This window comes from Hevea brasiliensis, chromosome 10 (assembly GCF_030052815.1).
Source record: "Hevea brasiliensis isolate MT/VB/25A 57/8 chromosome 10, ASM3005281v1, whole genome shotgun sequence".
NCBI classification, from domain to species: Eukaryota; Viridiplantae; Streptophyta; class Magnoliopsida; order Malpighiales; family Euphorbiaceae; genus Hevea; species Hevea brasiliensis.
In genome coordinates, this window is record NC_079502.1 from 98,596,323 (window position 1) to 98,622,399 (window position 26,077).

The following is a 26,077-nucleotide window of genomic DNA, read 5'->3' on the forward strand; positions in this document are numbered from 1 at the left end:
AATTTCACTTAAAATCTTATAAATTACAGTAAATGTCACTTTAAATCTCATATAACCTACAATAACCGGTTTAAAAGTAAAAAGATGACCTGGCATGTCCAGGTAAGATTAGTAATGCATGCACATATGAATTTGGACAAGCTAGTTATAGTGGTTTTGCAGATTGTTTTTTTTAACATGAATGAAGACATCATAACAGATAATGACTACTGCATACAAGTGCAAATGGGGATGATATTGGTGAAGATATAATTAGGCATGCCTAATGCTAATGATGATGGAATAGGGCAAAGAGTTGGTAATAGGTCTGAGGTTGAATCTCAACATGATACTGATGTGAGGAATGATAATGAGAGCCAAATTCCTAATGTTGAGGATGATGGAACTAGGCAAACATTTGGTATGCAACTATATCCTAAAAATGCACACAAACTCATGTATTTACTAAGTTGAAGGAATTGTTAAGATTTATTTATTATTTATTTTTTATATTTTGCAAGGTCAAGCAAATGCATCTAATAGCAAAGGGGCATCTCACACATCTAAGGTAAAAGGAAGGTCGAATGCAAAGGCAAATGGAGCACATATGCAAAAAAAGACAAAGTCAACTGAGGATTGATGTTCTATTTTGAGTCTTTTTTTCATGTGTTTGAGAATGATTTGTTTTAGCTTATTTTGGGTAATTTAGACATTTTTTTTAATATTTAGCAGGAGTTTTTCAATGATCTATTAGTGAGATATCTTAGTTGATTGCTTTTTGCTGTGGTTTTAGTAATACCACAAGTATATATCACATTTGGGTATATATTTTGATAGAGTTGGTATATTGACATGTCTTGATTTTGTAAAGCAACAATTTTTGTGCTTCAAATATTGAATCAAATAAATATATTATTGATTCAATGTTGAAGCATATCTTGGATATGTGGAACATGATTGTTATTGAATATTGATTGTTTATATGAATATATAAATATAATTTATTTCATATTAATTTTTGTTATTATTTACTTTAAATTTTGTTGATATTGTGAAGGATTTAATGAATTTTTATACCCTCTCATTTATAGAGTAAAATTCAAATTTGATGACTTTGAGTTATTTTCTAAATATTTCAGTCAAAATGTATTGAAATTACTATAAAAAATAATATAGTACAAAAAAAAAATTATGCAATGTCAACCCAAACAAGAGTTATCAAATATCATAATGATTATAGCATTCCAAATGATTAAAATTACATAATTGATTAAATATATTAAGTAATACAAAACAGTAATATCTTAACCCAAATTACATTACATATAAAGTTCTACCAAAATACACAAAAGAGCCAACTATAAAATATTAATAAAATTTTGGCTCAGAACCCAACATTACTAATCAGCTTTTATACTAAGCACAAAAGAAAATTCTTCCAATCACACACAACAAAAAAACATGCCACAATCATTTTCTATCTCCTACAATTTTTTTCAATCTCTCTGTTCCTCATTTCTCTCAAGCTCCATCATTTTAATTCGATTCAGCAACCCAACTATGACAACATTTGCTTGACTTGTAAATTTTGGATCAACCCACTCAAAATAATAACAACAATTGCTTCTCTGTAAAAAATTAAAAAAAAAAATTACATATCATAGCATTATTCATATAAAAAAACCCATAACCCATATCATTATAAATATCTTCTCTTACTCTAAAACCCACATTAAAAAAATTTACCCAAATCATGACTGCCCATATTATGCTGCCATAGAAAAAATTTTACCCAAGTATAGATCTAGATGAAAATTTCATTTCTACTTACCCCATAATTTGTGCAGCCATAGAACCTTCTTCTAGGGTGTGCATTGATCCATGATGTTATTAATTTCGCTTCTTCTTCACATCGCCAAAGAGGAATGCCATTGGGTGATAATCTTCTCCAATTAAACTGAGACATCATCAATGAAAGAAAGAAAAAGAAAAGTACAAAAATATTCTTCAACTACAAACCTGAAGAAAAAAGAGAGCAAAAAGAAACTCGATTTCACCTTTTATCAAAAAGAGAGAGATGCGAAGGGCAAGATATTCAAGATAAATAAAGTTGAGAAAGTAAGAGTTAGATACTACATGGAGGAGAGAGAAAAGAGGGAAAGATGATTTTTTATCTTGTCTGGACTGCCACGTCATCCTTTAACCTTTAAATCGGTTGTTGCAGGTTGTATGGGGTTTAAAGTGATATTTATGATAGTTTATGAGGTTTTAAGTTAAATTTTAAAATTTATGTATCATAGTGTTATCAACCTTAAAAGTTTATGTACCATGAGTGAAATTTACCCATTAAAACCTAAGGTACCTTTTTCTAAGTCATAAACTAGGAAATCACATCACATATTTTCAAAATTATTCCATAAAAAATTCATCCATGGACTCAAAAAGGGAAAAAAATAATCTCCTATAATATATTACAGTCTGGTGTATAAATCTAGATCATCCATGATTTTGCAAATGTTTACATGTGATTTACGTGAAATCCAAGTCCATGGATGATTGAGATTGGACTGTCACAGAATTTTGTTAACAACAAATTGTGGGAAACTTTTATAGATACTACCAAGTCAGGCAGTTTACTAGTTTCACGCACTACCCCTTAAAAATTGATAGTTCCCATTTTTTTGGATCTCCAAGCTACCAAATAGAAACTTCCTCTTTTTCTTGCAGCTGATTGTCCTTCTGCAGAAACGAGAAAACAATTTTTTTTTTCTAAGAAAAAAGAGAAAATAGGTTTTACACAATGAAAGGCTTTAAGTTCTATGAGAGAATCCTTGGAGCTTTTCATGACCACCCAACAGTATCTAAGCTTGTTGTTCTCTCCAGTGTCAGGTTTTTATCAGCTTTCCCCCCTATTTTATTGAATTTCTTTCAGGTTTGTATAAAAGCTGCAAGATTCCTGATTTGTTTAGTCGTTATTTATTTAACTAATTTTTTGTTTTGCAAATAAAAGGAAGGCATTGACATCATACAATTTCTGGTTTTTATTCACACCCCTTCAATGTTTGACTGCCATACTTTTGCAGTGGTGGAGGTCTACTTGCATTTTCTGATAACAATCAATCCCAAAATTTAATTTCTGACTCTGCTCAAGGAGAATGCAAGAAAAAGAAGGTGGTGGTTCTTGGAACTGGTTGGGCTGGCACCAGTTTTCTGAAAAACTTGAAAAGTTCATCATATGATGTTCACATTGTGTCACCTCGCAACTATTTTGCATTTACTCCTTTGTTACCAAATGTTACAAATGGAACAGTAGAAGCTCGCAGCATTGTGGAACCTATTCGCAGCATTGTGAGGAAGGTAGGAAATACAGATTACAATGCAGTATACTAGTTCTTTAATTAACGTTTCACGTTATATATTTCCTTTGAACCTCTACAGGAAAATCTTGCCTGCCCTATGTACCTTTCTATGTGCCAAAATACTCTTAATACTTGGTGTTGTTTTCGGTCTGGCAGAAAAATTTTAAAGTTGAATTCAAGGAAGCTGAGTGTTACAAGATTGATCCGGTGAAGAAGAAAATTCATTGTCGATCTAGGCATGCCAAGAATTTGGGTGGGAATGATGAATTCACAATGGATTATGACCTGTTGGTGGTTGCCATGGGAGCTTGTTCAAATACTTTCAATACCCCTGGTGTTCTGGAATATGCCTACTTCTTGAAGGTACCTCATAAAGATGTATATTTGTTTTGATTACTTAGCATTGTAACAAAAATATGCTTACTTCTTGAGTTAAATGATTAAGTTCTGAAGGTTATGCCAGAAGTAAAGCTGCTGAATTAATCATGCAGGAAGTTGAAGATGCTCAGAAGATCCGTAGGTCTATAATAGATTGTTATGAGCGGGCAAGTCTTCCCAATATAAGTGAAGAAGAGAAGAAACGGATCATGCACTTTGTAGTGGTTGGTGGAGGTCCAACAGGCGTGGAATATGCTGCAGATCTTCATGACTATGCAGTTGAAGATTTAGCTCAGCTATATCCTTCTCTCAAAGACCACCTAAGAATTACGCTCATTGAGGCAGGTGATCACATTTTGAACATGTAAGACAGATGGCTTCTTTTTCAGCCTCTTTTGGAAACTAGAAATTTGCAAGCATTCAATTCAAATAATTTTTTTCTTCTTTTATCAATGCTTATGTTTAGAAACATAATAGATAACAGAATTCAATTCTTTTTAACTTAAAAAAATTCATTTTAAAAGAAATAGAAAATCTAGCCAAAAATTGTTATGATTGTGTGAAATTCAATTCAATTCTTTTCTTGCATATAATTTATTCCAAAGGAAGCCTTAGAATTTAGATTGTCGGGCTCCTAAGTGTGATTGTGCTTGTTTTCTAAGTTTAGTTAGTCTTGGTTATTCCTGTGCTGCCTCCTGTCAAATAAACTTCAACATGGAACATAAAACCAGGTAAAAGAGGGATGCTGAACTCACTGATAAAGTGGGCTTTCAATTGCTTGTTGCTTGCAGGTTTGATGCAAGAATCACTGAATTTGCCACAGAAAAGTTCTGCAGAGATGGTATTGATGTAAAGACAGGGTCAATTGTCACAAAAGTTTCTGAGAAGGATATTTCCACCAAAGATAGAAAAACTGGCCAAACTGGTTCTGTACCATATGGAATGGTTCTTTGGTCAACTGGTATTGCTACTCGTCCTGTTATTAGGGAATTTATGAAGCAAATTGGCCAGGTTTGTTATGCTACAACTACTTTCATTTTTGTATTTGCACTTCAGCTCCAAAATCTTACTAATCAAGGACTAATAAGTAATTCAATTGAGGATTCATCTACATTTAAGCTCAGGGCAACAGGCGTGTTTTAGCAACTGATGAATGGCTGAGGGTTGAAGGATGTGATGACATATATGCTCTTGGTGACTGTGCCACAATAATTCAACGAAGCATAATGGTATGTGAATTTTGAGTCATTTATATCTAAATAGGTGCACAATCACAAATCTAATGTTATTGTTTAGCACTTGGCATCATGACTTTGCATGAATCCTAATATTTCTGTTTATATATGGGATTATGGGAGCTATATTATGTAGCTAGTAGTCCACAAGATAGATTTACCGCCCAGTGAACTACAATTATAAATTACTTTTTTACTGGAAAGAACCTTATGATTGAATGCAGTTGCCTAATTGGCAATTTTCATATTCTTGATCCTTGGCCAACAGCAGATATGACTATGGTACACCATCTTACTTAGAAGGGTGCACAATCAATATGCAACCACAGTTTTCCTGCTAATAAGATTAGTTTGTATGTATTTGTATTACCTATTCTTTATCAGGAAGATGTAGTGGCAATATTCAGCAAGGCAGACAAGAATAATACTGGTGTTTTAGATTTGCAAGACTTTAAAGAAGTTGTTGACCACATCTGTGAGAGGTACCCTCAAGTGAATATTTATTTGCAAAAGAAAAAACTGAAAAATTTTGATGACTTACTGAAGGGTGCTCAAGGAAATGACAAAAAGAAGATAGACATAGAAATGTTTAAGCAGGCTCTATCTGAAGTGGACTCTCAAATGAAAAATCTTCCAGCAACAGCTCAGGTGAACTTAATTATTTTTCTTTTTTTCTTTGACACCTTTCAACCTGATTCTGGTTTTCATTCTGGTTTATATAGGTTGCGGCTCAACAAGGTGCATACCTTGCAAATTGTTTCAATCGTATGGAACAATGTGAGAAGCGTCCTGAAGGTCCTCTCAGATTCAGGGGAGCAGGACGCCATCGGTTTCATCCCTTCAGGTACAAGATGTTCTTCCAACTATCTTCTTTCCTTTCTTTTGGTCCTTATACCATGAAGTATTATTTGATGCAATAAAATGAGATCAATATTATCAAGTAGACAAATGGTATATAATGGTCCTCCAACATCCAGCTGCAGATGCTTTTTCCTGATGCTTCATTCACCTGATAGTCCGTGGAAGTTCTTATTCTTGTATTTAACTATATGCGAGCAAATCTTCTAAACTGATAAAACATGGAGACACTGATACATCTGTTGATTATTTAATATAAGGTACAAACACTTGGGACAATTTGCTCCACTGGGAGGAGAACAAGCTGCAGCTCAACTTCCAGGAGATTGGATTTCCATTGGTCATAGCACTCAGTGGCTCTGGTACTCAGTTTATGCAAGGTAACACTCTTGCTCAGATTTTCAATTTAACGTTCTATGGGTCGTTTGTTTTGATCATCTGATGTTTCACTTAAACTTGCAGTAAGCTAGTAAGCTGGCGAACAAGAATATTGGTGATTTCTGACTGGTTCAGAAGGTTCATATTTGGAAGGGACTCTAGCAAAATCTAAGAGTGGTGGAGCACATCATGGAAGATTTCATTCCATCTTTACTTTAATGACTTAAAATTTCCTTAGCATTTTTTTATTTATTCTGTCCTGTATTGGCTACACTTTCTGTCTGTTTCAGGAGAAAATAAATTCTTAGCAAAATAATTTTCCTAAAAAGAATTACTAATATACATGTTTTCCCTTGTTTATTTTTCCATTTGATGGAGTACCTGGGAGTCCACTTCCCTTTAAACAAGATTATTGACATGAATTTTCTTCAAAAAAGAGATACAACAACAACAACGTCTTGATCTTTTGGATCTACCACTAACCACATCTCAAAATAATATTAGATTCTTAAATGGAATCAGATAAGTATAATAATTTCCCCCTCTTTTAGTTGTTAATAATAATTGAGCTTGTCAACCAAGAACTCAACTAGCTTGTACCTCTATTACTATGCTTAACATTGATGTTGCTTTACTGTTTCTGAGATTTCTCTTTTGTTGGATGTAGCATTTAACAGAACCACCAATTAATTTCTGTTAAAGATTTCTAGCAGCAAGCTCCACAATAAAATCAAAACAGCAAAATTCAATGAAGAATAGGATATCATTGCAAATTTTAAAAGCGCATAGCCATGAAGGTTGAAACATAGTTATCATCAACCAAAAACAAGAGACAAACTTATCCTATTATTTCATACCAGAAACCAAATAACTAAAAAGAAAAAAAACAAAAATCTTACCCGACCGTTTAGACAAAGCAACCCCCATAACAAGAATTATGGCTTTTCAACAATAATCAGTGAAGCAATTCAAGATGGACTAAACTTCACATCCTCTTCTTCAAAGCTCAGAGCTTGACAAACAGAGTCCACCGTTGTTTCCTCTTCATCAGCGCTAAAAAACGATTTCCTCCCAACCAAATCAGCCACCCTTTTAGCAGCTCCCGAGTCCCTTGGAGTCTCATTCACAAATCGGGAAGTCTTGATCTTTGGCAAAACATCACCCATCACCGCAACAGATGGTTCAGATTCCTCCACCACAACATCACTGTTGTATATAACTACTTCACTTGGTATTTCCCACTTCTTCTTCACTTTTGTACTATCTATTCTCTGATTCACTCCATTGCCTCGAGAAGCACGCCTTTTGTTGCCATCTTCCTTATCACTGTCAGGCAGAGACCTTTTTCGAGCCTCACTTGAAGTTAAATTCCCATTAGACTGATTCATTGCAAACTGATTATACCTACTTGGTACAAACCGTCCGGGTTTCACTGGTTTCTTATTTGGCACTGATTTTTCTCCATCTTTGAATAGCGTCTTTGGCTGGATTAATGCAAGAAATCCATCTTCTTTCTTCACTGACTTTTTAGATCCCACTGTAGTAGCAGCCAGCTTCGGAGCTTGAATCTTGGAAACTGTTTTGCGCGATCTTGGACTTACACTTAAGCTCTTTCCTCTTTCCTTGGTTGCTTTTAACTCGTCAATTTCTTCAAGCTTCCAGAAACAAGATTTCCTGCGATTTTGTGTAGAAACAGGGGTCATTTCTTGCTTACCCAATAACCGAGACTTAGCTCCAGATAATATCTCCGATGGCCCCAAGCTGAGTCCTCTTCGATTAATCTTTGTTGATTTCGCACTAGAAAGCAATGGCTCTTCAATTTTGACAGTCTGTTTGGGCTCCATGAATTTTGCCGGCACAATTCTACCTTTCTTTTCCATTTTCAGACTCCTCTCTGCCTTCTCCAGCCTAAGCGCTTCGAGTCTTGACGATAAGCGCTTAATTTCCTTCTCAATATCTTCTATCTCCTTGTCTATCTTTCTCTCATCACGATTTCTCTCTTCTTCCAGAATCACAATCTTGGACACCATACCCGGTTTGGAAACAAGCTTCAATGTATTCCCTTGCGCGTTAGCGATGATGCCGTTAGAGTTAAGGGGCTTGATGGGTATTGAAGATACTGAAGATTTGAGAGAAACAGGGGATTTCTCAAAAACAGGGCTCAGATTCTCCTTACTGCAACTGGATTCAAGAGATTGAGTCCACCAAGATGATTTGATCCCTGTCGAGTCCTCTGATTCGCCATTGTCGAATGCCGCATTGTTCCACACCTGTAGATCTGGTGCGTTAATCTCATCAGGGTAGTGAAGGATACTCATTACTCTTTGAAACTGGACAGTGATAAAGATTGGTTTTTTCTTCTTATTCTTATATTGTGTGTTGATCTTGAAGGGTTTTTGTTGAGAGAGATCACAAATCACAGAGAGGGAATGTATGGAGACGAAGAAAGAGAGAGATTTTATCTTTAATGAGGGAAATATGAGGGTTTTGTTTTTGTGTTTGAAGATTTTTTGACCGTTGGAGGAGAGGAGAATGGAGATGTAACGTTGGAGAAGGAATGTGAAATCTCGGCCGTTGGATGATAAACGGCTTCTATTAGACGCTCCGATTTGATTTAAAGTTTATTTTTGGTTAATTAAAGGAAAAAATATATGCCTGATGGGGCCCATTCGGAGCGTCAGTTATGGGCCACCGGCCCATAATTTGTGGAATTGAAAACGGTGCGTATTAAAGCGAGAACTTGATGCAGACAGCAAAACGACATCGTAAAAGAATTGAATTACAGAATTAGCCACACTAATTACTGTTATGTCTTTGTCCACTTTCCCGGTGATCTGCTCAACTCCGATCTGGCGATTGATTTCGGGAGCTGAAAAAATGGATCAGGGGAGGCAGGTGTTCACAGTGGATCTTCTAGAGAGGTATGCGGCGAAGGGAAAAGGTGTAATTACTAGCGTGGCAGCTGGAAATGATGTAATTTTGATAGGAACTAGCAAAGGATGGGTGATTAGACGCGATTTCGGCGTCGGTGATTCTTGTGGTATGTAACGATTCTTTTAGCTATTTGTTTGAATTTGATTTAATTAGACTGAAAAATTGTGTAATCTGTTGGTGATTTGAAATGTAGATATTGATCTTTCTGGGGGTCGACCTGGGGAGCCATCTATTCACTGAGTGTTTGTTGATCCTGGTGGGAGCCACTGTATTGCTACTGTGGTTGGTAGTGGAGCAGCTGAGACTTATTATACTCATGCAAAGTGGAGCAAACCTCGTGTTCTAAGCAAATTGAAAGGTCTTGTTATTAATGCTGTTGCTTGGAATAGACAACAGATCGCTGAAGGTAAATTTATTTGTTTATTTTATGTTTTTGTAGGCAATTGATATGCATATGATTTAATTATGTGTTTTAATGCAGCTTCCACGAAAGAAGTTATTCTGGGCACATGCCACGGCCAACTTCATGAGATTGCAGTTGATGAGAAGGATAAGAGGGAGAAGTACACAAAGTTTCTGTTTCAATTAACCGAACTTCCAGAAGCTTTCATGGGCTTGCAGGTTTTATTTTATTTTATTTTTCTTGGCAAATAATTCTTCTGGATGCTGCTGCTTCTTCCTCGTCATCTTATATATCTCTTGCCGTATTTAGGAGGCAATCCAAATTTCTACTTCATGAAGGCAAAGTTTTAGTTTTTCTGATGGGTTTGGGCTTTTGGCTGGTGAATTTCATGGATTAATGCATGATTCTCAGAAGTTAATATGGATATAGTAGAAAAGTTTAAAATTGAAACTATTTAAACTTTTCTTTCCCTTATTTCCAAGTCCATGTAGTTGCTTGCTTTTGATAAAATAGATAATCTATTGGTTTCTGAACAGTTGCCTCTTGGATGAAATTGTACAACTCCAACTAAAAAGTTGTGTTATTATGTGTGCAGATGGAAACAGCCAACTTAAGCAACGGAACAAGATATTATGTGATGGCTGTTACTCCTACACGACTTTATTCATTTACTGGAATTGGAATACTAGAGGTATGTTTATTTCCAATACCTGTTCCATATACTGAATCTTTGAACTGAAATGAGCCTATTGAAACCATTAATTATGTATGTTTCTCTTGAGAAATTTCTGACATTTGTTTATTGGAAATTTCCTGCCATTTGATAAACTCTCATTGAACTACATTTCTTTATCAAGCAAAGAAGAGCTGTGCATTTTGCATGGCTTTCTGGAGCAGGTATCTATCATGGTGGCCCAAATTTTGGAGCACAGCATAGGTTTCACCTTTTCTTTTCTTCACTATTTGTTCATATATGCAGTTTATTAGTCTCAGTGTTTTGTCAAGATGTAGTTCTGTTATAAAATCTTTTATTACTGTTGTTTATGGGAAACTTCTTTGGTAGTTATCCAAATGGAGATGAAACTTTTGAGGAGAACAAGGCTCTCCTGGACTATGCAAAACTAAGAGAAGGTGCTGATGCAGTGAAGCCATCTTCTATGGCAGTTTCTGAATTTCATTTCTTGCTTCTTATTGGAAACAAGGTTAAGGTGTGTTGTAAGATCATTTATGATTTATTTTACTCTTGATGATGCCAATCGTTTCACAGCTTTATTAATGCAGAAAAGGAATTTTATTTAATTGTTTATTATTTGATAAAATATTGCTAGCTTAGTTCTTCAAGTAGATGAGGGATGTGAGGAGGATGTTAGTCATAGGATTAAAGCCAGATGGTTGAAGTGGAGACGTGCCACGGGAGTTTTATGTGATCGCAAGATTCCCAATAAGTTGAAAGGAAAATTTTACCGTACAGCCATACGACCGGCCATGTTATATGGTAGTAAGTGTTGGGCACTGAAGGAGTCGTATGCGTCTAAGATAAGAGTTGCAAAGATGAGAATGTTAAGGTGAATGAGTGGCCATACTAGACTAGATAAATTTCGTAACGAGAGTATTAGAGAAAAGGTAAGAGTGGTGCCAATTGAGGATAAGTTGAGAGAAGGAAGATTGAGGTAGTTTGGTCATGTGAAGCGTAAACATACGGAGGCTCCAGTTAGACAAGTAAAGCACATTAGGTTAGAGTATAAAAAGAAAAAAGAGGATAGACTTAAATTGAGTTGGAGAAGAGTAATACAACATGACCTAGAAGCATTACACATTTTTTAGGATTTAACCCAAAATCGTTTAGAGTGGAGAAAGCGAATCCATATAGCCGACCCTAAATTTTTTGGATAAAGGTTGAGTTGAGTTGAGTTGAGTTGAGTGTGCATTTTCCCTCCCTATAAGTTTGTATATGTCTTTGCTATGTTATTTTTTGTAGGTTGTGAACAGAACTAGTAGCAAATTATACAGGAACTTCAGTTCGATCATACATCTGAATCAGTTTCAAGGGATATTATTGGATTATGTAGTGATGCCACTGCTGGCTTGTTCTATGCATATGACCAAAATTCTATATTTCAGGTTTGAATCTAAAGATGGCATCCTCTTTTCTGTTTTATTTTTTTTTTCCTGTTGGAGAAGAATTTAATTTATTTTTTCATTCATGCTTTTGAATTGAGAAATAATATAGGTGTCTGTTAATGACAAAGGCTGGGACATGTGGAAGGTGTATCTAGACATGAAGGAATATGCTGCAGCTTTAGCAAATTGTCGTGAGCCACTACAAAGAGACCACATATATCTGTTGCAGGTGATTTCAAAAGAACCTAGTGGCAAGGAAATTAAAGGCTGTTTTATTTGTAAAAATTGGCTAAGTTCTAGTTTCTAATAAAAAATTTCAAAAGTATGCCACCTTAAAGTTCAGATGCATCTATTAGAAGAAGCTTTACAGAACTTTTCTTGTATCTGGAATTGTATAACTAGAGTGGTTTCTGATGCAGGCAGAAGCTGCATTTGCCTCCAGGGATTTTTTTAGAGCAGCATCTTTCTATGCAACAGTAATTCCTTGTTTCTTAATTTTAGTTCTTAACATCTTTCTTTCATTATGTCAATGTATTCATTTATGTGTGTATGTTGTCATTATTGAATTTCTCTTCTTGTAACCTAATGTTAATGAATTATCTCTGAATGCACAGTTGACTTTGTGTATACATGCCTAAACTCAATCCTCTCCTTTCCCTCGCTTTTGCTGTTTTGCACGTTGACATCCTCAATTTGGTCTGTTGGCACAATCAAATATGATATAAGTCATAAGTATTGTGCATAAAAAAATAGTCTACTTAACAGTTCATTTTCCTTTTGTGAGATTGAAGCATGAGGGAAGAAGCTTTGTTTAAAAGAACTGCTGCTGCTATTCTTTATTATAAGTACAACTGTCAGGTTTCAAATGATATTGTAAATGTAGTAATGACAAAGTATATATGTTTTTGCCTGGTAGCTGGGAGGGGGCATTGAAGTATTAGCTCCAATTGAGATTTTGAAGTGGTTAACCTTTTCTCCCCCTTTTTTGCAAGACAAACTTTAATTGATGGGAGCTGTTCTGCAGGTTAATTATATAGTATCATTTGAGGAAATCACTCTGAAGTTTATTAATGCATGTGAACAGGTAATTGCAGCATCATTCACGTTTTCAGTATAATTTGTATGTTATTGCAAATGTATAAACTGTGTATGTTTCTTCCATATTCTATAATATTTTTACAGTCTAAATATTACATAAAGCTAAATTAGAGTTTGATAAGGATGTTGATATCATGAATTGTTTAATGATCCTCTAGTTTTTCCAAGTTGGTATCATGGTGATCATTTTTGCAAATTGTGAGCAAAATTTCATGTTTATTTTTGGATTCTAACTATTGTTAGCTATAGAACACTCTTTACTTACACATATTAACACTTGACAAAAAGGTTGATGCGTATTAAACTTATGATCTTAATTCTCATTATAAAATTAATGAACATAGTCTCTGGGACTGCTAAAGAAGGAGGATTGAATTATGCATAGATGTTTTTTAACTGAAATGCTTTTGTTTGGAATTTGCATATGCTTGTGTGCTATTTGTTGCTCAATTTGCTTACTTGCAGGATGCTTTGAGAACTTTCTTATTGCGGAAACTAGACAATCTTGCGAAGGATGATAAGTGCCAAATAACAATGATTTCCATGGGGGCAACTGAATTATAGTTGGACAAGGTTTTCTTTCTTTATATACATTGCTTTTTATGAGTAACTTGATTACCTGTTTGCTTTATTCCACTCTTTGTATGCTGAATGGCATTGTAAACTTGGAAGATGTTACTAGCACAAGAGAGAAAAATGGTTAGGTTTGATTTGATGAATCCTACAACACCAGGCACTTTGAACTTTCACTTTCCATTTGTATGTCTACATCACTCAAATTCACAAGAATATAGTTGCTAAAATTATTTCAGAATACACAATTGCAAAGGTGCATCTTTATTTTATTTAATATTTTTGGGCATAGCCATGCGTGTTCTTGAAATTTTATATAATTAGGCATTATGTTTCTTGGAAATGATGGCATTTACTGTACACTTCTTTTCTATCCTTCTATTTTCCACATTAAAGGCCTGTGCCTACCAAGCAGTTCCAGCTAATTTTTTACAAGAAAAAACAAAAATTAGTATAAAAGCATCAAAGCAACTTTTGGGTAAACAAAGTACACATTTTGAGACCTTCCTTACACATTTATTGTACTTTCTGCTATTTATTTTACAACATTAAAAACTTCAGTTTCTGCATAAACTTTGTTGCATGAGGATGTGAATTGTTATGCATTATTCAAGTGAACCCCATGCAAAGTAATGTGGATATTTGTTTGAATCTATTGTATGTTTCTTCGCTCCACTAAGATGCATGCGCTTATTTGTACTCTAAGCATTAGCATGGTTGATTTATAGTTTTTTATTTGACTCCTAATTAAACTTGCAAATGCTGCTGTACAGTGTATCAGTTTTGTGCTAGGATTACACTTTCAAAGCTTTTTGCTGAAGTATTTGACAGAGTTGCTCATAACAGTTCTAGACTTCCTAATTCATTTGCTTTCTTACTTGATTCATCAGCTTAAGCAAGTTCTATTGTGCAGTTTATTGTATTCAAAGTTTAGTGTCATCATTTTCAAATTCTATTTTATTAATTAAAAATGATAAGTTTGCTGATTTATTTCATTGATGACATGGCATGAATTTAGATCAGAATTATGAATTATCTATTTCTGGTCCAGATGCACTGTTATTCACTATCTTTTCTTCTTCCATCAATGCTACAGACCCACTTAACATAACAGCATCGGATGTTCTGTTCATGAAGATCAGAATGATGAATAGATTTTTAGTGCTCTATGATAATTCCTTGAGAAAAAAAGCCATCCAATTTAGTTGTTCATATGCTATTCCTTTGGTGTGGCTTGCGTATTTCTATCTGGAGATCTGATGTATTGCCATTTATTCTTTTTTCAAGAAAAGTTGCATCTCACTTCAGCAGACATAACTGCTAGTTGGTACATTGGTGATTAAAACATGACCTTTAAACTTCAAAGTTTTATTCCCCCTTTAGATGTTGAAGTATATGTATGGAACTTGGTATGTGTTATTTCTTATGAATTCTGGATCAATCTTCGCTGCAACTTTACATCACATGCAGGAATGAAACCAGTGAAGTCATCAAATATTTGGAATTTTGTGTTCATAGATTGCATAATCAGGATCCTGGAATTCACAATTTGCTTCTCTCTCTCTATGCTAAGCAGGTCAGATTGTTCACGGAACTTCTGTTGAACATGACTGATTTTAAGTGAAAAACATGAATCTATCCTTTTATTTTGTTGTCTCATATTATAGATGACGTTGCATCTTGCATGTATGGATTGTTTAGATGTGATTTTTCCTTTTTGTTTACAATCAGGAAGATGATGGTGCGCTTTTGCGTTTCGTTCAATGCAAGTTTGGAAAAGGAAGAGAAAATGGATCCGTTTTCTTCCATGATCCCAAGTATGCTTTGTGTCTTTGCCTCAAATAAAAGTGAATGCGTGCCTGTGTTTATATATACAGCATGATGTCCATGCATGAAGAAGCAGTTGCTCTTGCACTGCAGGTGATTGTTTTGGGATTACACTTTGTTTTCTTAGTTTTACCTTTACCTAAAGCCAAAAGCCTTGAATCTGGTTCTGGATTAGATTTATGCAAGTTTTAGCATAGATAGCTAAATCCACAGGCTACAGGCATGGTTATTCAATAGACCCTAGAACAAGAAAAAAATTAAAGAGATAAAATTTACGTTGAAATTTTATTTTCTGACTGCCTAAGAACATGGTTATGGTGGTCTTTGTAAATTAAAACTCTTAAATGGTCCCTTGTCCATTTACTTGTTCTTGGACTGACCTCCTGTGTCATAGAAAATCAATAATCTGATATCCGATAAGATAATTCCCAAAACTTAACCTAGGAAAATGAAACCCTGAATTGCTAGGTGCATGTAAACTGAATAGGTATGTTACTATTTTTTTCTAAATAAAGGCCTTTAACATCTTCTTGACAGTCCCTTTTGGAAGCAAAAATAGAAACTTTGATTGGAGAAACATGGAGTGTTAGAAGTTATTTTATTTCAATAACACTCTGAGTAGAACACTCAAGACATTTATGTAGATATGCTATGCCTGTGGGACTATTCGTAAATTTTTTTGGTAGTAGGAAAATCCAATCTGAATGGTTAGATACCTTCAAATCCTAGGAGATTGGAATCAAATCTATTTAGATCCTTGGCAATAAAAAGGCAATCCTACAACATTTTCACACCTGGGTACTTTTTGGTAGTTTTTATGCTATCATGATATACATTTCTCTTCCTGTCTAGGTTGACACTGAGCTTGCTATGGCTGAAGCTGACACGGTTGAATATGATGAAGACTTGAGAAAAAAGCTTTGGCTTCTGGTCACTAGGCATGTTATTGAACAGGAAAAGGGAACTAAAAGGGAGAACATACGGAAAGCAATAGCATTTCTCAAGGAAACTGATGGCCTTTTGAAATTTGAGGATATATTACCTTTCTTTCTAGACTTTGCCCTTATTGATGGCTTCAAGGTAAGATCTTATTAACCTCTGGTATTGTGGCCTTAAGCCTGTCATTACAATATAGATTTTTAGATAACTAGTGGGTGGGGCTTCTGCCAAGTGTTTTTAAGTTTTCAATTTGTAGTTTTCTTACTTTAGACTTTATCTTCACCTGCCATTACTGTGACTTTCTCCTCTAAAATGTAGGAGGCTATTTGCTCATCATTGGAAGACTACAACAAGCAAATTGAGCAGCTAAAACAGGAGATGAATGATGCCAAACAACATAAGAAATGATATTAGTGCACTTGCTCAAAGACATGCTGTCATTGATTGTGATGAGGAATGTGGGGTGTGGTCATCCTGATACTTAGTTGCTACTGATAAGTTGTACAGTCAAGGCTAGACTTTTCTGTTTTAGAATATATATTTTGGGTTATCACTTATCCATCACATATTCCTGGTGTCATACTTGTTTTATTTTGCCTTTGGAATTGCTCCCTCTAGTTGCCTGGAACTCTAAACAGCTTCAAATAACATATCCATCATAATGCCCTTATTTTTATAATGTGGTCTCTTTTAGTTGGCATTGTTTATATTTCAACTAACCTTTCTCAAGATTTGAAATAGAGAACTAATTCTTTCGAATTTTCATTCTCAGGTTTGTAAGTGCAAAATCTTAATTGTGGGTGGGTACTACCACATTTCTCCAGGCTATACATGAAGAGGACCAATGGCTCCCTTCTATGTATTTCCATGTGGGCATACCTTCTATGCACAATGCTTGATTGCTCATGTGACACGTTGTACCAACGAAACTCAGGTAATTTGTGATATTTCTTGCATCGTACTGTATTAGCTATGCAAGTGAAAATACTCATGCTGAAATGCTGTTTTCCAGTTTAGTTTATGATGTTTCTTGGACTGATCCAGTTTGAGAGTCAAAATAAACACCTAGCATGTTGAAATAGTTTGATCATCTTGTTATAAAGATTTGTTAACTAAGTTGTCTTTTATTTAATAACAGAGATTTTTGTGACAATTAGGTCCTCAAACTGCCAGTGTGGTTGAGTTCACTAGCATTGCTTTCTATGATGATGGATGAAAAACAAAAACAGCATGCTTATGATAGTTCAGGGCCCAAATATCTATTAAGACAGAAATTTCTTCTGCTCTACAGAATTTTGAAGGGCAACAATAGGGCAACAACAATTGTGAGCAAAAGCTATTATGATACACATTTTTATAGATGGAAGGACTGTGTTCATTGGCCCAACCAAACACAGTTCATGTTTGAACTGACTAATTTTTGCATTTCTTTGTGAGAAAAATCAGCATGAAATATGCAGCAGCCTGCTGCAGTCAACATTGTACGTCAATTGTGGTGTGACTATGCTTTCATGTTCTGCAATCTTCTGGTATATGCACCACAAGAAAGCCCATGAAAGGGCATAATTAAATAATGAGACAATAAATTAAACTGCAATATTAGTGCAAGAACATTTACTGGGGCTAAGAATTACAATGACTTTTATAGCAAGTTTTTTTTTTAATAGTTATTGTCATTTCTAACTGAGTTGGGTTTTTTAATTTTTCATGGTGGAGACAGCAGGATCCTGACTAAACAAAACCACAGTTTGCTTGTCATAAAACAATATCTTCACAGCAAATGAACAGTACAAGAAGGGGAGAAAGAGGCAATGGTATAAGAAATTAAATTATTTAATAAGATTCTAAATGCCCGATAATGGAGGAAGATATTTTAGTACCTATTTTTAAAAATAAGGAGACATACAGAGTTGCTCAAACTATAGGGAATTAAAAACTCATGCCTCACTATGAAGTTGTGGGAGATAGTTGTGGAGCATCGACTAAGTTATGATACTTCTATCTCTCTCAATCAATTTGGTTTCATGCCTTAGTCAAAACTATGAAAGCGATCTTTCTCATTAGAGAAGCTTGATGATAATATAGAGATGAGAAAGATCTACACATGGTTTTTTTTTTTTTGGAGGCTGCTTGATAGTGTTTCAAGGATGCGTTAGAACAAAGAGGGTATCTATTAGGTACATACAAGTATTGAAAGATATGTATGAAGGAGCAACTACTATTATGCATAGGAGGATACAAGAGATTTTCCGATCTCAATTGGATCCTTTTACATTAGTTTTAGATGAATTCCATATACTGGAGAGTATTCCTTGGTGCTAATGATGTTTGCCTCTGTTATTTGGATGGATGATGCAGGCTGAGTCAATAGGAAGCTAGAACTCTGGAGAAGTACTCTAAGTCTCTAAAGGGTTTTAAGTTAAGTAGAACGAGAATACATGCATTACAAGTTCGGTGAAGGCCAAACGGTGATAGGGAAGGAGTTAGTTTGAATGGAGTGGTACTGCTAACAGTAATCACTTTAAATATCTAGCTCAACCCAAGTAGATAAGATGTCAGGAGGATGTTAGTCATCTGATTAAAGCCGGGGAGTTTTATGTGATCGTAAGATTCCCAATAAATTAAAAGGAAAATTTTTGCATGTTATATGGTGTGAGTGTTGGTGCATCTAAGATAAGAGGATGAGAATGTTAAGGTGGATGAGTGGCCATACTAGACTAGATAAAGTCAAAGTATTAGAGAAAAAGTAGTGGTGCCAATTGAAAATAAGTTGAGAGAAGGGAGATTGAGGTGGTTTGGTCATGTGAGACAAGTAGAGCACATTAGGCTAGAGGATATGACTTAGAAGCAAATTTTTGGGATAAAGACTTAGTTGAGTTGAGTTGAGTATAGTTTGTAAGAGTCTAATCTCTAGGCTCTCTGGTGATTATTTTCTATGCTGATTGCTGAATACAATTTCCACTGGTTTTGTTGCCAATGCTCTGTTATATTTGATTTTCTTTGCATACACACTTAATTGTACCATGTCATGATTTTAAAAGCTTCTTAAAGTAATATTGCATTATTACTTGGCTTTCTCGCATTGGAATTTGGAGCTCCGCAAGCAGTTGGAAGATGCAATAGCCAGCGAATGCCTATTTTGTGGTGAGTTGACGATCAAAATGATCTCTTTGCCCTTAATTCTCCCTGAGGAAGCACAGGAAGTGGGTTCATGGGAGGTAAAACCACATAACCTTGGAACCAGAGGACCAAAACCACATAACCTTGGAAACCAGAGGACCCTCTCTATGCAAGTGTGATCATATTCTATTTGCAAGTTTGCGCCTGCATACCTGTGTCTTATGTAATTCCAGATGCCAGTGTGTATGCTGGGGAGCTTCAGTGCCTGTGATGTGGCTGTGCCATTTTGATAATACTTTTCAGGATCAATGCCAATTTGATAAGAAAAGTTGATGATAAGAATGAAACTCTTGTGAATGTTTATTCTGATTTTTCAAGATTTCTGAAGGAATGTTAGGCAGCATTAAACTATATCTGAACTTTTAGAAGCTCTTGCAGCAAGATAAGCTATTTCATCAGCTATATGGACTAGTAATCCCAAATAAACAGCAATTATTTGTATTGAAAAAACTACAATTTGCAATTCCATGGAGCAATAATTCCCTGTTTTAGGAAAAACAACATATGATGATCCAGGAAGGCCACCAACAGCAAGCAATATTTTCTTTCATCAGGCTGCTCTGCTCAGTCTCAACCGATCCATGCGAATTTAAACTTATATTAAAGGGTATTGAACTGGAATTGGAGTGGAAACATGAATCCCGTAATCTAATGTAAACAAAACGAACTCTTTTATCCACCAACAACAGATCAGACATGCAAATAATCATGATCAACCCACCAATTAAAGATTCCAATTGCTTGATATTGGGTTTTTTTTTTTTTTTTCTGAAGAAAGCTTAATATTGGTTATTTTCGGGCTTAATACGCAAGAGCAAAGCATTCGCAATTTGTTCTTCATTTCCTTTCTAATCTCTTGTACAAATTTACAGTTCTTTCTTTTACAAACAGTTTTTTTCTTTTACAAAGGATATGACTAAGTGCATTCGCAAATCCCAACTCGTCTCTACATTCTCTTCTAACTCGGTCAACGCCCACTCAACCTCTCTGTGATTCACAACTCATATCCGTGTCAGCTCATCTCAACTTTACAACTCATTCTTGAGCTCCTATCACGCGCCCGGATTAACACTGAGTTCACCCCTGGCCCCAGCAGTTTAGGTACATCACTCGTCGAAAAGACTCATCGTTTTCCCTCACTCCGTCCAAGCGAGGACTTTTAGGAACTCCGTCGCGATCTGATCCGGCTGCTCCAGCGAGTGGCCGGAGCTCCGACGATTCTCCGGTGGGGAACAGCCTTCTCTTGCCGTGCTGCAGAGACTTGAAGCTGGATGTCCATTTATAGCCTTGGTCTGCATGGCCTTGAACGACGGCCACGCTGGCTGCCATGTAAACACGATTCAGGTAACTCATTTTCCTATGATGAGAATAATTTGTTATCGGTCTATCAGGCGACGGGAGGAGGAGAGTGTTTTTATAGAAAGAAAGAGCGGTTTTATAAAACTGGAAACAGGAAACAGGAAACAGAAAGTGGTTTTGGGATAATAATGGAGGGCCCGATAATGGAGGTTGTTTTCTTGTGGCCTTTTCTGGGTCTTGGTTTTATTGATTGTATACAGAAATGAGCTTATCAGGAATCTCTCGAGAGAAATTCACTTCTCGTGATGTGAGATCTCGCTGTGAATGAATCAAAAGGCTAATGTTTTCTTATTACATAAATAAGGCGACGGGAGTATATATGCAAATATTATTAGCTTACACAAAAGTTATTTTTTTAATTGTGTTTATTTTGATTATCTTTTCAATAAATTTGTATATATGTATATAAAGTATGAATATATTTATAAATAAATAATATGTAATATTTTTTAAATATTTTTATTATTATTATAATATTTATTGTTAATTAATTAAAAATAATAGATATATTTTAAAAATTTATAAATTTTTCATTTAAAGATTTTTAAATTTTTTATTATTTCATTTAATTATAAAAATTTTAAAATTATATATTTTAAAATTAATAAAATAATTTAAAATTATATTATAAAAATTATCATATATAATTAAATATTTTATCTTCCTATCACATAGAGTTAAATAATTTGTTCTCTCTCTTTTTTAAATATTTAATAAATTTTAATTTACTTTAATTTTATTTTACTTTAACACAAATTTAATAAAAATATTTTTTAATTATATATTGAATGTTATATATATATAAAATAAATTATGAGAAAATAAAATAATAAATTTTCATAGTAATAAAAAATAAGAAATTTATGTTAATATTTAATTTTTTTTTATATTCTTTATAGTATAATTAATAAATAACTAATATTAGTATTAATTATATTATATTATTTTATTATTATTTAGAAAAATTATATATATATATATATGCACACATGCCTATTGAAGTTTTATTTTTTATTAATTAATTATATAATTTTTTTAAATTATGATTAAGATATTAATTTTCTAATTATGCATATATAAATTAAAAATTATTTAATTATTACACTTTAATACTATAATAAATAGCTATTATTATTATTGTTATTATTATAAATATCTGAAAGGTTCAATTTAATTAGAGAAAGAAAAAATTAAGAATTAATTAAATTAATTTATTAATTTTATCTAATAAAAATATATATTAATTTTATATATATTGTATTTTCACTTTCTGATAAATAAGTGGTTTATGTTTTATAATGTAAGATTTAAATCTATCATATTTATACTTATTGGTAATTTTTAATTAAATTTATTGATAACTATTTTTCTATATTTCCTGAAAGTGGTAATATATAATTATTACATAATTTAATTTTTTAAATACAATCCTCTTTTATATATATATATATATATATATATATATATATATATATATATATATAAAAAGTAGGAATGTATTCTCAAGAAAATGGCATTCAATACTTTTCTTAAAAAATTTATCATGTATCACTTTCTACAAATATTCTCTTTTATACTAATTACTATTTAATTTTTAATTTATTTTCTAATTATCATTATTATTTAAAATACTAAATTAAAATTTCTGATTTAAATTATTTTTTTTAATTTAATTTTTTAAAAATTAAGACATTTTGTAGTTAAATATAATATTTATAAATTATTTATATTATTATGTAAATACTAATTATTATTTAATTTTTAATTCTTCTTTTAATTATTATTATTTTTTATAATATTACTTTAACATTTATTAGTTAAAATATTATTTTCTTTAAAATATAATTTTTAAAAAATTAAGAATTTTTATAATTAAATATAATACTTAAAATTATTTATATTATTTTTTTATAAATTTATTTATATAAAATATTATTTATCATATGTTATGTAATAATAATAATAATAATAATAATAATAATAATTAATGATTATTAATTTAAAAAATATTTACTATTAATTTATGATTTCATAATTAATTACAAATACTTTTTTATATTAATTATTATTTAATTTTTTTATTTCTCTTTTAATTATCATTATTATTTATAATATTACCTTATCAATTATGATTTAAATTACTATTTTTTTTTAAATTAAAATATTTAATAATTAAATGTAATATTTATAAATTATTTATATTATTTTATAAATACTAATTATTATTTTTTTATTTCTTTTATAATTATTATTAGTACTTACAATATTACTTTAATATTTATGATTTAAATTATTATTTTTTTATTTTAATTTTTAAAAATTAAGATATTTTTATGATTAAATATAATATTTAAATATTATTTATATTATTTACCAAATGTTACCCTCTATAATAATAATAATAATAATAATAATAATAATAATAATAATAGATCATTGATGGTCATTAATTTAAAAAAAATTATTCATTAATTTATAATCTAATAATCAACAATCATATAATTCAATCTTAAATTATTTCATATCTTTAACAAATATTTTTATTATATTCTTATATCTTTTATTATAAAATCTTTATTAACAAATTTAAGAGACAAAAGTGTATATATAAAAATTATAAAAATAAAATATAGAGATTGGATTGATTTATAATTAGTATATATTATTTTTTGTGTTAATAATTTAATATTTTTTTTTATTTTTCTAAAATTAATTATTATTATTATTATTATTATTATTATTATTATTATCATTATTATCATCGTCATCATCATCATAGCCAAGTAAATAAGAAACATTTTTCAATTCAATAATATTTAGTTATAAATTATTTTTTTATTTAAATAATTTTCATTTATTTGTGAATATATAGTATCATATGAGATTTTTTATATACATTAAGTACTATTCTTTCAACAAATATTTTTATTTAACCTAAATGTGCTCAAATGTTTTTTGTATTTTATTATTTCTTTCAAAGTTACTAGTTATCATTCTCAAAATTTATTTTTTTAAATATATCTAATTAATATTTATTTATTATTAATTTTTTAAATTTTCTTATTTAATATTTCTTAAACTTTAAATATCTTATTTCATTATAATTATATATCGAATAAAATTATAATTAATATTTTAATTATCTATATTTTATTATAATTAATTTTCATCAAAATTATTTTTAAATTTTAATTAAATATCTATATCTTAATACATAAATTATCTCTTAACTATATTTTTATATAGAAGTAGAATTTTAAAGATAAATTGTAAATATAATAATATTAAAAATTTAGCTATAAATAAAAATTATTAAAAACAATTAAAGTTACAATATTATAATAATGAAATCTGCCTTTTGAAAAATAATATGTATTTATAGTATTTATTTTAATAATAAAAAAATATTTTAAAATTATAACTTTTATGAAATGTATTTATTTTATATTATAAATTTATGTAAAATGATAACTATTTTTATCAAAAAATTATTTTATTATAAAAAATTGAGATTAATAAAAAAAATTTACATTTAGATGTAATAATTTTGAAAATAAAATAATAGAATATTATTTTTAATTTATAATAGTATTATGTATTTTTATTATTACTGAAATTAAATAATTCAATTCATCATTGACAATTTGATAATTTTTTATTATATTAATAATAAAAAATATTATATTTATATATTTTTAAAATAATATTATTTTTTTATTAATTTAATATATTTTCTATAATTTATAAAAAAATAAATATTAATTTATATAAATTATGAGATAAAAAATAAAAATTTTATGAAATTTAAATTATTTTTTAAATAAATTACTTTAATAACATTTTAAAATAAAATAATCATGAAAATTAATCTTAATAAATATATAAAAAGAATTAAATAGGTATTTTAATTAATTATTATATAAATTAATTAAAATTTTATTATTATGATAGATAAAAATTTATTTAAATTAAATTAAATAAGAGATAAATTTTAATTTAAAATTAATTTAATGATAATAATTTATTTTAATTAAAATATAATAAAATAAATAAATTAAAAAATAAAAATTATAAATTATTCATGGGTAGCATGAATATCATGCTAGTTGTAATAAAAAACAAACTACAGTGAAGATGTCTTCAAAGATTATTACTCCATTTTTTTTTTCTTTTTTAAGTTTTTTTTTCTACAATTCTTTTTTAAATTTTAATTATTAAGTTTTTTTTTAATTTTTATCAAATAATTTATAAGAAAAATTATAGGTGATAAACATGGAATGCAAATTAATTAAGACACAAACAGTGATAATGGGAAAGATAAATTAATATATAAAAATTTTATTAATTAAATGAATTATAACCTTGGCAGGTGTAGTTGTGGAAGTAGCGATCGGAGTCGTGACTGTTATAGGAAAGATTTAATTTTTATTTTTTTTAAATATTTTTTATAATATAATTAATAAATAATTAATATTAGTATTAATAATATTATATTATTTTATTATTATTCAGAAATATATATATATATATATATGCACACCATTTAAGTTTTATTTTTTATTAATTATTTATATATTTTTTTAATTATGATTAAATTATTAATTTTTTAATTATGCATATATAAATTAAAAATTATTTAATTATTACACTTTAATACTATTATTATTATTATTATTATTATTATTATTATAAATACCTAAAATGTTTAATTTAATTAGAGAAAAGAAAAATTAAGAATTAATTGAATTAATTTATTAATTTTATCTAATAAAAATATATATTAATTTTATATATGTTGTATTTTCACTTTCTGATAAAGAAGTGATTTATGTTTTATAATGTAAGATTTAAATCTATCATATTTATACCTATTGATAATTTTTAATTAAATTTATTGATGACTATTTTTTTATATTTTTTAAAAATTGTAATATATAATTATTATATAATTTAATTTTCTAAATATAATAAATATATATATATATATATATATTAGGAATATATTTACAGAAAAATAACATGTAACACTTTCTTTAAAAAATTTATCCCGTGTCACTTTCTATAGATATTTTATTTTATATTAACTATTATTTAATTTTTTATTTATCTTTTAATCATTATTATTATTTAAAATATTACATTAAAATTTATTATTTAAATTATTATTTTTTTAAAATTTAATTTTTTAAAAATTAAGATATTTTGTAATTAAATATAATATTTATAAATTATTTACATTATTCTGTAAATACTAATTATTATTTAATTTTTAATTCTTTTTTTTAATTATTATTATTTTTTATAATACTACTTTAATATTTATTAGTTAAAATATTATTTTCTTTAAAATCTGATTTTTAAAAAAAATAAGAACTTTTATGATTAAATATAATACTTAAAAATTATTTATATTATTTTTTATAAATTCATTTATATAAAATATTATTTATCATATA

General features: G+C 30.4%; 3 protein-coding genes and 1 pseudogene across 3 annotated transcripts; 2 read left to right on the forward strand and 2 right to left on the reverse strand.

Moving 5' to 3' along the window:
* The first annotated feature begins 2,651 nt into the window (after nucleotides 1-2,651).
* LOC110668305 (external alternative NAD(P)H-ubiquinone oxidoreductase B2, mitochondrial) lies at nucleotides 2,652-6,560 on the forward strand. Its single transcript, XM_021829498.2, has 10 exons — nucleotides 2,652-2,868; nucleotides 3,063-3,336; nucleotides 3,495-3,701; nucleotides 3,830-4,080; nucleotides 4,508-4,727; nucleotides 4,841-4,945; nucleotides 5,336-5,599; nucleotides 5,674-5,795; nucleotides 6,070-6,189; nucleotides 6,272-6,560. The coding sequence occupies exons 1-10, from the start codon at nucleotides 2,780-2,782 to the stop codon at nucleotides 6,357-6,359; spliced, it is 1,740 nt and encodes a 579-aa protein (XP_021685190.2). The 5' UTR covers nucleotides 2,652-2,779; the 3' UTR covers nucleotides 6,360-6,560.
* A 371-nt stretch (nucleotides 6,561-6,931) lies between these two features.
* On the reverse strand, nucleotides 6,932-8,673 carry LOC110668264 (uncharacterized). The gene has a single exon (XM_021829439.2). The coding sequence runs from the start codon at nucleotides 8,503-8,505 to the stop codon at nucleotides 7,156-7,158; it is 1,350 nt and encodes a 449-aa protein (XP_021685131.2). The 5' UTR covers nucleotides 8,506-8,673; the 3' UTR covers nucleotides 6,932-7,155.
* A 391-nt stretch (nucleotides 8,674-9,064) lies between these two features.
* On the forward strand, nucleotides 9,065-17,215 carry LOC110668210 (vacuolar sorting protein 18-like; annotated as a pseudogene).
* Nucleotides 17,216-20,067: 2,852 nt separating this feature from the next.
* LOC110668265 (uncharacterized) lies at nucleotides 20,068-20,775 on the reverse strand. Its single transcript, XM_021829440.2, has one exon. It carries the CDS (start codon nucleotides 20,613-20,615, stop codon nucleotides 20,340-20,342), a length of 276 nt encoding a protein of 91 aa, XP_021685132.2. The 5' UTR covers nucleotides 20,616-20,775; the 3' UTR covers nucleotides 20,068-20,339.
* Between the last annotated feature and the right edge of the window lie 5,302 nt (nucleotides 20,776-26,077).

Coding starts and splice junctions, on each gene's coding strand:
- LOC110668264 (XM_021829439.2), bottom strand. CDS start 8,505: ATGAGTATCCTTCACTACCCTGATGAGATTAACGCACCAGATCTACAG.
- LOC110668265 (XM_021829440.2), bottom strand. CDS start 20,615: ATGAGTTACCTGAATCGTGTTTACATGGCAGCCAGCGTGGCCGTCGTT.
- LOC110668305 (XM_021829498.2), top strand. CDS start 2,780: ATGAAAGGCTTTAAGTTCTATGAGAGAATCCTTGGAGCTTTTCATGAC. Junction 3,702..3,829: donor AATATGCCTACTTCTTGAAG/GTACCTCATAAA, acceptor TTAATCATGCAG/GAAGTTGAAGATGCTCAGAA. Junction 5,796..6,069: donor CATCGGTTTCATCCCTTCAG/GTACAAGATGTT, acceptor ATTTAATATAAG/GTACAAACACTTGGGACAAT.